General features: G+C 32.7%; 1 protein-coding gene across 4 annotated transcripts in view; it reads right to left on the bottom strand.

The window, feature by feature from the left end:
• EMC2 (ER membrane protein complex subunit 2) overlaps positions 1–15,088 on the bottom strand; it is a 61,946-nt gene that overhangs the window by 8,312 nt on the left and 38,546 nt on the right. For 2 of the 4 annotated variants that reach the window (XR_008554572.1, XM_054708544.1), the window contains exon 11: positions 461–536. Coding sequence is in view for 3 of the 4 variants with exons in the window: in XM_054708544.1 (XP_054564519.1) it covers positions 495–536 (42 nt within the window). In the remaining variant the exon portion in view is untranslated. Of the gene's footprint in view, positions 1–460; positions 537–13,371; positions 13,759–15,088 lie in introns of those variants that run through there. The other 2 variants (XM_008143394.3, XM_054708543.1) reach the window with 1 other exon arrangement.

Genomic DNA, 15,088 nt, shown 5'->3' with positions numbered 1-15,088 from the left:
AGTCAGAGAAACAAAAAGAAAAAAAAAAAATGAACAGAAATGAGGAAAGCGTACCGACACTGTTAAGAGAAAAAAACTGCATCACTGAAGTTACAGGAGGAGAAAAAAGGAAGGGATAGAAAATTTCAATAAGAAATAATGTCTGAGAACTTTACAAACCTGGAGATAGATTTAGAGATCCAAAATCAGGAAGCTAATAGGTCACTCCACAATTTCTATCCAAAGCAATGTTCTACTACATACATTATAATAAAACTGTCTCAAATCAAAGATGAAGAGAGAATTTTAATAGCAGCGAGAAGAAAAAATTTCTCATGTAAGAGAATCCCCATAAGGATTTATCCACAAATCAGGAGAGAAAGGGGTGATATATTTAAAGTGCTAAAAGGAAAAAATTGCCAACAAAAATATTTTACCTGGCAAAGTTGTCCTTCAGAAGGAAGGTGAGATAAACACTTACCCAACAAACAAAATCTGAGGGAGTTCATCACCACTTAGTCTTGCCTTATTAGATACGCTGAAAGGAGGTCTTCAAGCTGTAACAAAAGGACACTAATTAGTAACATAAATTTAAAACATATAAGAATGTAGGGGGTGGGGTAGGGGTGGCAGGGGAGAGGTCAATGGGGGAAAAAGAGACATATGTAATACTATATGTAATACTTTAAACAATAAAGAATTTTTAAAAATAAAATAAAAAGCTTAATCTGAAAAAAAAACATAAGAATGTATAATATACTGCTAAAGGTTAAGTATACAGTCAGATTCAGCAAACTCTAATAGTGTAATATGATAATTTGTTTACCATTTAACTCCAGGCTACAGGGGAAAAAGTATTAAATAGAATTATAGTTACAACAACTTGTTAATGGATACATAATATAAAAAGATATAAATTGTGATATCAAAAACCTAAAATGTAGCATGGAGGAGTAAAAGGGTAGTTTTCATACATAAACAAAGTTTAGCTATTGGCTTAAAATAGACTGTTATATCTACAAGATGTTTTATATCAGCCTTAAAATAAACACAAAACAAAAATCTATGCTAGATACAGACAAGATAAAAAGAAAGGAATCTAAGTATGTTACTAAGGAAAATCATCAACTCACAAAGGATGACAATGAGAAAGGAAGAAAGGAACAAAAAGTACAAAAGAGCCAGAAAACAATGTAAAGGATGGCGATGGTCCTTACCTATCAATAACTTATTTCAATATAAATGGATTAGATTATTCAATCAAATGGCATAGAGTGGCTGAATGAGTGGGGGGAAAACACACAAGAAAAAAACAACAACAAGACCTAATTATATTATGCCCCAGAGACCTACTTCAACTTCAAGGACATACACAGGCTCAGAGTGAAGGGATAGAAAAAGATAATGTCATGCAAATGGAAACCAAGAGAGCAGGGGTAGCTATACTTATATATCAGACAAAATAGAATTTAACAAAAGATCATGAAGGTCATTACATAATGATAAAGGGGTCAGTTCATATAACAATTAACTATATATATACCCAATATCAGAGCTATATTAAAAATGGGAAAAGTACTTGAACAGATATTTTTACAAAGACATACAAATGGATCACCAAGTACATTAAAAGGTGCTTAACATAACTTATCATCAGGAAAATGCCAATCAAAATCACAATGAGATACCATCTTATATGTATTAGAATGACTATCACAAAAAGACCAGAGATAACAACTGCTAGAGAGGATGTGGTGAAATAGGAACCCTGGTACACTGCTGGTAGGACTACTATGGGAAACAGTACCGAGATTGCTTAACATTAAAAATAGAACTACCACATGATCCAGCGGTCCCACTTCTGGGTGTATATTTAAAGGAAAGGAAATTACTATCTTGAAGAGATATCTGCACTCTCACCTGCATTGTGGCATTATTCATAATAGACAAGACATGGAAACAATCTAAGCCCCCATCAACAGCTGATTGGATAAAGGAAGTGTGGTGTATACATATAAAATATAAATCAGCCATGAAAATAAAGGAAACCCTGCCATTTATGATAACCTGGATGAATCTTGAGGGCCTTATGGTATTGAAATAAATCAGACACAGAAAAATACTCTATAATCTCACATATATAGATTCAAAAAATGTCAAAATCAGAGAAATAGAGGGTAGATTGATGGTTACCAGGGGCTCTGGGTTGGAGGAAATCGCAAGATACTGGTCAAGGGGCACACATTTTCAACCATAAGTTGAATAAACTCCAAGGTCCTAAAAGTACAGCATGGCAACTATAATTAACACTACTGTATTGTATACTTTAAAGTTGCTATAAGAGTAAATATTAAATGTTCTTTCTCATAACAACAAAATGGTAATTATATGAGGTAAAAGATGAGTCAATTAACCCTACTATGGTAAACATTTTGCAATATATGTGTATCAAACACCACATTGTAAACCTTACTTAAACTTACACAATATTATATGTCAATTACATTGCAATAAAGCAGAAAAAAAAAACAAACACGAAAATGTCAATGCTTTTTAGCATCACCTAGTTAAGGAAGCCTATAATTCTTACATAGTATTTTCTCAATAAAGATATATAGGTCTATGGATAAATTTTAAAACCTGTTCTTTTGGATTTCCCGCCCCTAAAAAAGCATATTTCATGTACAACTGGAAAACTACAAGATGCCAAACAAAAGGTTCTTTCATTCACATTTCATTAGCATTTCAAAAACTTTAACTATTTGCATGTTCAGATCTCAAGCATCAAAGCTTACTCAGCCCTGGCCAGTGTACCTCAGTTGGTTAGAGCTTCAAACCTTACACCAAAAGGAGGTGGGCTTTATTCCTTGTCAGGGCACATACGTAGATTGCAGGTTAGATTGTGTAGGCGGCAGCAGATTGATGTTTCATTCTCACATTGATGTTTCTCTCTCTTTCCTTCTAAAATCAATAAAAGTATGCCCTTGGGTGAAGATTTTTAAAAAACCATACTCAATGGCTATGTCTTTTGCAATTATATTTTTAAAATTCGTTGAACATACCAAGATTAATGTTTGCTGCATGCATGTTTATGTATGCATACAAAGCTCATTATTTATATCTCTTAAATATTTCTATAATTATTTTAGTTGGTAATAACATATTAAAATCAGTTCTAGTGTCACTGAAATCAGGTTTTAAAAATCTTAATTTTTGAACTTGATTTGTAAATTATTAATTCTGGAACTATAAACAAAAAATTATATCACATATACAGCAATATTAAGAAAGTAACATATAAAATAAAGTATATGCAAAAAATTCCACAATTATATTAGATTGATTTTTATTAAAATATGACTTTTTGTAATTTAAAATAACATTAAACTAGCCCACTAGTTTTTATACTTTAAAAATCACAAAACTTACTCTAGGTGGCGTACTTCTATAAGCTTGTGGAAGAAAAAATACAATGGACTATCAAGCTTTTGTGTTATTTCTAATCAATGATTATTAAACTTATGAATTCAAAAATCCACCAATATTTGAGATTTGTAAGTAGAAAATTAAGTTCAAACTTAAAGTTATTAAGCTAAATTAGGATATAATTAATAACAAAATACTCCATAATGACTCACTTTAGAGGAGTAAATATTTCCTTTTGAGAAAAACCTTAGAGAAATCTTATGCAGAAAAATGAAATACTTAGTAGTAACCTCCAAAAATGAAAGAAAAAAATATTGTATTCAACTCTTTTTACATCTTTAACTTATTTTTTAAAGTCCCCCTCATTCTAAAATTCTGAATCGAGGGTGCCACTGTTGATGCCACCATTTGTTTGGTACCATTTCTATTTCCTGACGGCTATTAGTTTTCTTAAATCAGTGACATAATCATGCTATTTGAACTTCTTTTTAGCAAGACAATTTTTATAGTTTTTCTTCAGTCGTTTTTATCTGGAACCATCCAACTCTGATCAACCTCAAAGAACTCTAGCCATGTGTATATATTTAGTCAGACTAGTGGGGAGATTGGGGAATTATCAACCAATGGGGCTGTGTTGTCTCTGGTTCTCTCTGTCATACGGAATGTGACATGTATACCAGTAGAGTGAAATTGGATCTAAAATCAGCTGTCATTCGAGTCCAACCCTTGAAACCCCTGGCTATAGTTACCAATCTGGAGACCTTCAAATTTATTTTAAATTGATGTGATATTATGGCATGCATTGTTACCTAGTTTTTAAAGAACATGCTCTTCGATAAACCTCAACTTTTTTGGTGATTCCTCTGATACAATCACATATTCACAAAATTGTTACCCATGTTTTCATGCAATATTTAAGTTACCTAAAAAGGAACTGAATTCACAATTAAAGGGACTTATTAGTAGTATATCTCTCAAGTTACTTAGGCATAAGCTCAGATTTCTTCAAAGTTACTATCCATTCTCTATTTACAAAGGTTCATTATTACTTGGACGTCTACAAACAGATGTTTTCATATCAGTGACTTATTTGCCATATTACTATCTCCAAGTTTATTTTGGTAGCAGCAGTTATATAAGACAGAGAATTTTTCCAGGACCTAAAGAGTTGAAAATAAGTTGTACTTTCTTATGTTATATTTTCTTACATTAAATAGTAGAGAAACAATTGACCCTATTGGAATTCACTTATTTGTGGCTCAAATGGTCTGTTACAATATGCTTCTAATTTAACTTTGGGGACACCAAAATATTTCTAATTATTAATCAGATTTTTATATTAAGAAACAATGAGGACAGAATATAGAACTTGATATTAGTCTTGCTTTCTACTATGCCCATTATAATACAAAACTCATACTTTCTATACCACAATGATTATAATTTGGTACAAAAAATACAAATATATATATATATATATATATATATATATACACACACACACACACACACACACACACACAGGGGAGAGAGGAGGGAAGAAATGTATATATGAATATTTTCTATATGTGTGCAGACAGATTTTCTCTTTTTAAAAGACTACTGAACTACCTCCATCTTCCTTCTTTAAAAAAAATAAAGTTTAAAAAACTATTGAAGGCAACTAATATAAATCAAATAAATTCAGCTGGACTTCTGAGAAAAATAATAGCAACAATTCTACATACAGGGTCTCCCCACAAAATATATACACACTTTAACAGATTTTACCTATTGAAATTAATAATTCAAAGTGTGTATACATATTTTGGGACACCCTGTATATACTCATTTTTTAAATTACAAAGAGAAAAGTATTCCATTCAATAAACAAAAGAAACATGTATACCTCAGTTCTTTATTATGGCATCTAGAGAAAAAGAGTTGAGGGAAAAAATTGGTAAAATAAACAAAGCAGAATAAAAGGGGATAACACAAAAAATGTCATATGCAAACATAATAATAGAACAAAGGGAATAACACAGAAATCCACAGAATCATCTGCTTCTTCCAATCAGTCTTCAAATAATTGAGTCTAGTCAGATGTTAGTGGGCCTCAGGAATACCTGATGGGCTTGTTAAAAACAAATTGCTGGAGTTTCTCACATAACAGATTGGAGTGAGGCTCCATAATTTGCATTTCTAGCAAATTAAAAAATGAACATGCTTCGAGAACCATTCACTAGAACTCTCTAAACAGCCCATTAATGAAACTTGACCATTCACAATATTCTTAGAGTTGGAGAAAATTCTATAGCTATTGAGAATGATCCAGATTTATGTATCTCAGAGTAGTCAAACTGTGAGGTATTATTTTTTCTTCCTGTTATTAACGTGGCATATATATGATCTCATTGGCAGCCTTAAGCATAATGTTGTTCCTGATATGGATATTAGATTTTTGAAATGACTTACTGATTACATTTAATTTACCAGGGAACTAAGTGAAGCTAAAGTACATCTGGAAGGTTTGTTAAATAGAGTATACCATAATGTGCAGAATATTTTACTTTTAATTCATTCAAATATGTACCATGTGCAAGCATCTGTTAGAAGCTGGAATGACAATAATGGACAAAGCTGGATATAGTCTCTGATTTTATTTAAAGAACCTATTGGGGAGGATAATCACCTGAAAATATAGAGGCAAATGGCCCAAATGAAAGGTACGTGATAATATGAAAGTATACAACTGTTCTCCAGAGGAGCTAAATATTGACATTTCTAAGTTGTTTCACATAATCATTGACACATAGGATTATCAATGTTTTATTTTAGCCATTCTAATAAGTGTTCAATGGCATGTCATTAAAGCTTTAATTTACACTTCCCTATTAATTGCTAATGATTTTGAACATTTTTTTCATGCACATATTTGCCAACCTGATAGCCTCTTTGTGAAGTGTCTGCCTTTTGCCCATTTCCTAATTAGTGTTTTCTTACTATTGAATTTTGAAAGTTCTTCATATATCCTGGACACAGTATTGTTTGCAAATATTTGTGGCTTGTCTTCTTTAACAGGGTCTTCTTTGGCCTGTCTTTTCATCTTCTTTAACAGGGTCTTTCTCAGAACAAGATTTTATTTGTGACAAGATCAAATTTTTTTTTTTTTTTAAATTGCACCTTTGCTGTCACTTGAAGAATTTTGACCAACCCTATGTCATATTGGTCAGATATTTCTTCCCTTTATTTTTCCTAAAAATTTTACAGTCTTACATGTTACATTTAGATCCATGATTCATTTTGTTATTTTAATATTTTGATTTTTTTTACGGAGAGGGAGAGGGATAGTTAGGAACATCGATGAGAGAAAAACATCGATCAGCTGCCTCCTGCACACCCACTGGGGATGTGCCCGCAACCAAGGTACATGCCCTAGACTGGAATCGAACCTGGGACCCTTCAGTCCGCAGGCCAACGCTCTATCCACTGAGCCAAACCAGCCAGGGCCATGATTCATTTTAAGGTGTTTGTTTTTAATATGGTGGAAGGTCTAAGTTGAGGGGTTTTTTTCTTTGCTATGAAACATCCAATTGTTCCAACACCATTTTTTAAATATTCAACTGTCTCACACAATTCTATTGAATTGCTTATGCAATTTTTTCAGAATTTAGTTTTTCATACTGGTGTGGGTCTATTCTGGACCTGTTCCACTGCTTTGTATGTTACTCTGACAAAATCACACCATCAGTAGCAATACCACATTGTCATGATTACTGTAGCTACATAATTTTTAATATCTGGTAATCTGATTCCAAATTTATTTTCAAGGTTGCTGAAACTATTCTACTTCATCTTTACACATAAATCTTAGAAAGTTTATCTACAAGGAATCTGAGATTTCAATAGAAATTGTATTAAACCTACATAGATCATTTGGGGGAGAACTGACATCTTTATTATATTGTCTTCCAATCCATGAATATGGTATGTCTCTCCTTTTTTTAGGTCTTTTTTTCTTTTATTAGCATTTGTAGTTTTCAGCAAACATATCCTATACATGGTTTTAAAATTTTATACTTAATATTTTTATATTATTTATTGCTAGCATATAGGAATACAATTGGTCTTTGTTGGCCTTGTATCCTGTGATCTTGCTAACCTCACTTGTTAGAGTTCCAAGATGTTCTTGGAGATTTCCTGAGATTTTCTATGTAGACTATCAGGTTACCTCTAAATAGAGACCATTACTTCTTCCTTTCCAATCCATATGCCTTATTCCCTTTCTTACCAAACTGCACCAATACACCAATACTATGTCAAATAGAAGTGGTTGAGAGTGCACATCCTTGCCTCGTTCTCAATCTTAATAGGACCACATTTAATCTTTCATTAGGTGAGATAGTAACTGTAAGTTTTGTGGATTTGGGTCAGACTGAGGAAATTTCCTTCTATTACTGAGTTAGCTTTTTAAATCATAAGTAGGCACTACATTTTGTCAAATGCTTTTTTATTATCAACTGAAAGGATCAAGTGGTTTTTCTTATTTTCTTAATATGATGGATTGCATTGACCAATTTTCAAAATATTAAAGCAGTATGCATTTCTGAAATAAACCCCACGTGGCAGTGAAAACAATTCAAATGTTCTTCCACAGTGGATTACCAGAATTTGTATGGTACATTCATACAGTGGAATATTACCTAGTAATAAAAAGGAACAAACTATTGACACATGCAAAAGCACCCATGAACCTACAGGAAAATACTCTGAAAGAAACCAGTCTGAAAGGGTTACATATTGTGTGATTCCCATTTATGGAAGTGACAAAATTATAGTGATGGAGAAAAGATCAGATGTCAGGCACCTGTGTTAGAAGAGGGTAAAACTATTAAGGAGTAGCAAGAGAGAATTTATGAAGTTCTATCTACACATGTAACATTTCATAATCAGAAAAAAAAGAGAACATGTAAAAATTGTGAATCCAAGTAAGGTTTATACCCTAGTTAATAGTATTGTTGCAATGTCAATTTCCTGCTTTGATAATGCACTATGGTTATGTAAAATAATAGGGAGAAGCTAGTACACGGGAATTCTTTGTACTGTATTGCAACTTCATGTGAGTCTTAAGGTATTTTAAAATAAAATGTTATTTTAAAAATACCAGTAGGAAAAAAAGAAGGGCCTAACCTCTGGAGAATGAATCAAGGAAGGCTTTGGTATATACCAGCAATTTTCAACCTTTTTCGTCTCCTGGCACTCATAAACTAATTATCAAAAATTTGCCACACTCCAAAAAATATATTTTGTGCCAATCTGACAAAAACAATAGGTATAATTTTGTTTCATTAACATTGGGCAGCTATTGTGTTGGCTGTTATCTTTTTTTTTTTTTTTTTTTTTTAATAATCTAAGGGAAAAGAGGTCAGTGCTTCTGGTTAGGCAGGTATTGCATGTTTTAAAAATTCGTGAGGTTGCTGGTCTATACAGAAGGACCAAGTATATTGAAGAAGAAAGAATAACAACTCCATGAAACTTAAGTGTGGAGAAATTTAGAAATAGAGGGGAGAGGGAGATAGTTTATCTATATATATAAAAGCCTAAGTGACAGTTACAACCGGTCGCTATGATGATGCACTGACTACCAGGGGGAAGACGCTCAATGCAGGAGCTGCTCCCTGGTGGTCAGTGTACTGCCACAGCCAACCTCCCGTGTCCCGCCCCGTGGCCGGACCCTAGGGGCCCCGATCAGGACTGGTGAGACGATCCTGATCATCCCCTATCACTGGCCAGGCCAAAGGACCCCACCCATGCACAAATTCGTGCACCAGGCCTCTAGTACTTAAATAAAAATCTGAATCCTTCTTCCTGATTCTGATACTATATAGAACCTCAAAGGCCAAAGAGCAACAAATGAAAAACAACTGAATTTTAATGATGGGGAAGGATAAACTGGCCTCTTTAGTGATGTTAGAAACATTCTAGCTGCTGTGGAGAAAGTAAAAGTACAGGAAATCCAGCCATCTGGCTACTGTCCAGAAGTCGGGGGATGGTTCTTGGGCTCAGATAGTGGGGGCAATGGAAATAAAGAAAAAGACAGATTTGCTATGAATGAGAGCATAAAATTGTTTAGAGGACTAAAAAGGTCCATTAGATTGGTGACACGAAATTAAACTATTTCGAAGGAATAATGGGAAGGGTGGCGGGAAGAATCTAGTTAAAATAAGAGAGCATAATGAAGAAAATAAATAGTTTAAGATTAAGTGTAAAGAAATGAGATGATGGGAGGTCTTTGTGGTAGGAGAAAGTATGGCAAATTCATGAAAGTGAAGTACAGCTAACGTATAAAAATGAAGGGACAGTGATGGGAATTGGCTCAGTAAAGGGTAGGGCTACTTGATTATAAGAGGAAAAGAGGTAAAGCTGGGTACAAGAATATCTGATCCTTGGTGGGTTTTTATCTGATTCTCTTTCTTTGGAAAATAGTAAGAAAGCTGTTATTGGTTTGCTAGGTCTGCCTTAACAAAGTACACGAGACCTGGGTGTCTTAAACAACAGAAATTTATTTCACCACAGTTCTAGAGGCCAGAAGTCCAAGAGCAAGGTGTCAGCAGGGTTGGTTTCTTCTGAGGAATTGCTCCTTGACTTATAGATGGATATCTTCTCTTTCTCTTTCCTTGATCTTTCCTCTGCGTGTCTGTGTCCTAATCTCTTCTTATAAAGGTCAATCAATTGGATTAGGGTTAAACCATATGACTTAATTTTACATGAACTGCCTCTTTAAAGACTCTATCTACAAAAAAATTCACTTTCTGAGGTACCCAGGGTTAGAATTTCAACATGAATTTGCAGGAGACACAATTCAGCCTATAACAAGAGGTTACTAACCAAGAGTAAAAAGGGAGATAGCATACATCAGAGGTTCCAAGTGAAAGAGGTTTAAAATAGTTCTAGTCTAAAATAGTTCTCACATTGACTATAAATGAAGTAACATTTTAAATGGTAACTTATTTAGTTCAAAATAAAGTTGGACTTTATTATTCCACTAAAAAATTGTTTAAAAACAAATCATAAAATCATAATTCTCTTCCCTGCTCTAACAAACAATGTCCCTTGAATATATCTGGCTCTACTTCTGTTACTCTAAAATGGGAACAATATATTAAAGGACAAGTATATGCCTCACAGTATATTAGAAAGAGAACTAAACTTGGGAGCCCGACATCCTGATCCTATTCCTTGCTCTGTCACTGTGAGCTTAATTGTTCAGAAACTTCATTCCTCATCTTAAAATGGAGTACAACTAAATCATCTTTTTCTTTTTTTCCCTTCTAAAACCTATAGTTCTATGAAATGAAGTAAAATGATGTTACCTTGAGAATAAATGGATTGTGGCATTAGAAAAAAATCATTCTTTAAAATATTTGCCAATAAAAATTGTATGCTTCCAGTATACTAAAACATTGGTCTTCCATTTATTTTTTCTACATCCCTCTCTGCTCCCAAGTCAATATTATCCTTATGGTTAAAGCTGTTTTAATATGCCTTTTTCTCACTTCTGTTGGCTTAAATACTGGGTGCTAAATTGCAACAAAATATTACTTACGTTATATCTAATTATCTACTTGACTTTAAGTGATTATATTCTTAAATAGCATTCCTAGCATGTCTAAAATAAGAGTTTTTCATGTTTTAAAAAAATGCCCTGGCCTGGCAGCTCTGTGAGTTAGAGCTTTGTCCTGATACACCAAGGTTGCAGGTTCAACCCCTGGTCAGGGCACATACAAAAAGCAAGTCAATGAATGTATAAATATGTGGAACAACAAATCGATGTTTCTCTCTCTTTCCCTCTCTCTCAGATCAATCAAATTTTTCTTTAACGTTAAATGGTAGATATAATTAGTCAGAAACATATATTACTAAAATAAGAGAAATCAAGAGTTTATTTCTCTTATGTAGTAAGTACAGAGGTTGGCAACTGTTCATGTAGGTTCAGGTGTTCAACAACGCCATTAGGGACCCAGGATCCCTCTAATCTTTCTAAGAAAACTTCTTTGAAATGTAGCTTTCATTCTCATATTTGCCCCTTTATTGTTGTAAGATGGCTGTTGTACCTCTAAGCATATTGTTGGCCAGAGTGAGGAGAAAGAGGCAAAAAGCTTCATCTCACAAAGCTTTGCCTTTTTAATTTGAAAGGAAGGCCCTTGCCAACAGTCTTTCATTTCATTAACATCAACTAGATCATATGCCCACACATTTGATATCTGGGGCTGTCCAAAATGGTGGCCATGAGTCACATTCAGCTATTTAAACTTAAATGAAATTAATTTAAAAATTCAATTTCTCAGTTGCACTGGCGCTATTTCAAGAGCTCAACAGTCACATGGAGCTAATGGCTATCATAATAGACAGGACAAATACAGGCCTGGCATATCACAGACCATAAAGAATGAAGCCATTTCTATATTAAATCAATCTGATGCATCTCCTGGAGTTGGGGTAAGATCCTAATCTCCTTGAGGAACAGGGATTTCTGCTCCTATCTCAACAATATAGGATACAATTTACTAGGAAGTGGAGGTAAGAGTTGCACAGGCAACTGTCTGCCATGATGGGATTATCAGTACATTTAAATGGAGGTCTATAAATTATTACATATTAGCAATGTACTGAAGAAAAAATTCTTGGCAAGAAGGTATTAAAATTTAAAAAAAAACAAAGTGAAACTAAGGCTGACAGTTATGAGGCACTAAATTTCTTATTACACAAATGTAATTGCTAAAGAAAACACTATTCTAATGACTGATGGGAGAAGGTTAGAGAGAAGAAAGGTAGTGGGAATAGTATGCGGGCACTATTTTCTTTGTAGCAGACAAATTTAAAATGGCTGATTATGTTGAAAATGCAGTTACTAAATTCATGTATAAAAAGAGTACATCTTGTTATAACAAAGATTAGTTCAGAAGAATTATCTTCATATGAGAAGAGTTTTTACACAGTTGCTCATTACTCCTGACAGAATAAAATGAAAAGGACTGTAACATGAAAGAATTAGACTAGATAGGAAGAATAACAGAATTATTCAAAAGGTTAAAATGCTGGTATCGGCAAGTTTTCTTCCTAAAGACTTTCATGTTGTCAATTCCTCCATGATCCCTATTTGCCCCAATCCAGCAATGACAAGTGAGCAAGAGTTTCTGTATAATGTTGGTATAAATATATAGGATTATGACTAACATATATATATTATGTAACATATATATGAATTACAAACTAATACTAACAATAAATATTTGTCTTGAATGATAATTGACTATTCTAAAAATTATATCTGAACGAAGAGTTTAACTCTCAAAGTTCTTTGTATTCTATTGAAACATGCAAAATACTGTTGAAGGTAGTATAATGGTTGATTAGTATGAAAAAAAAAAGAAGAAATTTCAATTATCACTAAGGAGATAATGAGAAAGGATTGTAAACATTTTTCTTCTAAAAAGTTTATTTTTTTTATTTTGCCATAAAGTAAAAATAATAAGTCACTGAAACCCCTTTAATTCCTATTCTCTAGATCTCTGAATATTCTTTTATGTAATTTACAGTTAAAGGTTCAATAAATATAACTTTCCTAAAGGTTAAATTTGAATATCACAGCATATATGAACCTTAAAGCATTTTATAGGTAAGAATCTAATTATGTTTTATGGCAAAAACAAACATTTTACAGACAGATTGCTAAATTTTGGAAAATTACGTATTTTAGCATGATTTAGAGGAATAATATTATAGTACATAAAACAATAGCCTACTGAAACAGAGCAAAATCCAACCTGACCACTAAAGGAGAGTTAAAATAATTTGCCAATATTTTGCTCAGTTATATATGCTATGTATTTCTTATCATAGATAAAAAAAAGCTAACTAGGAACTGAGTTCTAAAATGATATCTTTACTATTTAAGTAAAATAAAAAGACTATAATCATCATATGCAAGCTTAATAAATCGTTTATTTAATGAGGTTATTTCTACATCAGATTATGATTTAAAAGCAGTGTGATATTAAGAGAATGATGTACAATCAGTAACTCTAAAATCCTTCTTCTATGGACCTTCCTGATCTTTCTGCTTAGCAATGAAAGACATTTTTAGGTTTATATAAACATATTCTTTACAACTGCCTCAACAGAAAATTAGCATATAAATAGCACTGGGCATTTAGTAAATAAGTCACAAGCCAGTAAGTTCAATTGTGCAATGGTGAAATGTAACGTGAAAGAGTTTTTGAAACGTTAAGACTGGGTAATCTGCAGTGTTTCCAACATGTCTTCGACTGCCTTAAGAGAGTATTTGGTTTCCTTCTTACTTCGACCTGCAAACTAATTTTTTAAAAAATGCAATTAGGGTCAATTTCAATGCGGGTTCAAAATCACAACTTTACATTCTCATTGCTAATGAGAGTTAACATCTATTTTATCACTAGCATAAAATCAAATGTTTTCAAACAAAGGTAAAATATAAATGTAAAGTACTTTCTATTAAACATTTTAAGATAGCTCTATAATTATTTAAAGTTGGTCGTAATCCTTTAAATCTTTCCCGATTTATTAGTTGACTAGGTAATATCATGCTTCTGCAGCAAAGAGCTGTCAAAAAAAAACTTTGTTACATATTACAATGATGTAAACATGTTTTAAAATATGCATTTCTAGTTTAAATTGGATTTTACAATGAAAAATATAATACATTAAATACTATCTTTGTATATTTAAACCAAATTCATAGTGTATTAAATTCAATATAGTACACATAATCAGTAGGGGAACCACTGTTGACTACCCCATGCTAATTTCAAAATGACTTCTAACTAGACTGACAATTCCCATCATTTATCAGTTTGATTTAACACTACTAGATAAGTGTTTCTTATGGGTGTAGGTTACTAGATAAGTAAATCTTTACTAGATAAGTGTTTCTTATAAGGGTAGGTTTATTATAACTATATTACCTATTTTCCCCTTGGCTAAAGTACTAACATTTACTATTAAAACATAAAGTACTTTCAATTAACATCTAAGCACTCAATACATTTTCATGTGACTGATCTTTCCTTCAAATACCAATGCTGTCTTAGGTACTTAGCACTTGATTTATGATGTGTTCCTTCTCTTTTGTAATTAACTTAATTTGGCAAACTTCTTATGACCTGTTGAGAAAGATTAAGTGATCAAGCACAGGTAACATCATAGAAGCAATAGGTTTCAGGAATTGTTAACCTGCCTTTGACCTCTCTGCAGCTTAACATTATGATTCCCCTACTGCTTAAACCATTAGCTTCTGTAGTTGAATCTTGATATGACAGAGTAAATAAAGAGGATTTCCAAAGGAAATGCCAGGAAAAGAGAAGAATTCATAAGAATCAAGATCCCTTTTACCTTTTATAGACATTACTAATTAAAGGAATTCAAATGTTAAATATTCACAATTAGAAAATGTCATAACAGCAACATCACATTTAAAACTTTGCCTTTATATAATTGCATTTGGTGAGTAAAGGATGTGGGGTGTGCTTATTACTCCTATTATCCAGTTGACAAATTCACTTTTATAAGGACTTACCAAGAACAGAAAGCCTTTTCTTTTACCACTGCCTATCCAAAAATAGGAATGGTCCTAATCAGATACTTAAAGGTCTAATTCTAAGTAAAA

This window comes from Eptesicus fuscus, chromosome 19, assembly GCF_027574615.1.
Source record: "Eptesicus fuscus isolate TK198812 chromosome 19, DD_ASM_mEF_20220401, whole genome shotgun sequence".
In the NCBI taxonomy this organism is placed as follows: Eukaryota; Metazoa; Chordata; class Mammalia; order Chiroptera; family Vespertilionidae; genus Eptesicus; species Eptesicus fuscus.
Note: the sequence above shows the minus strand (reverse complement) of the source record. Positions and strands in the feature narration are given on the sequence as shown.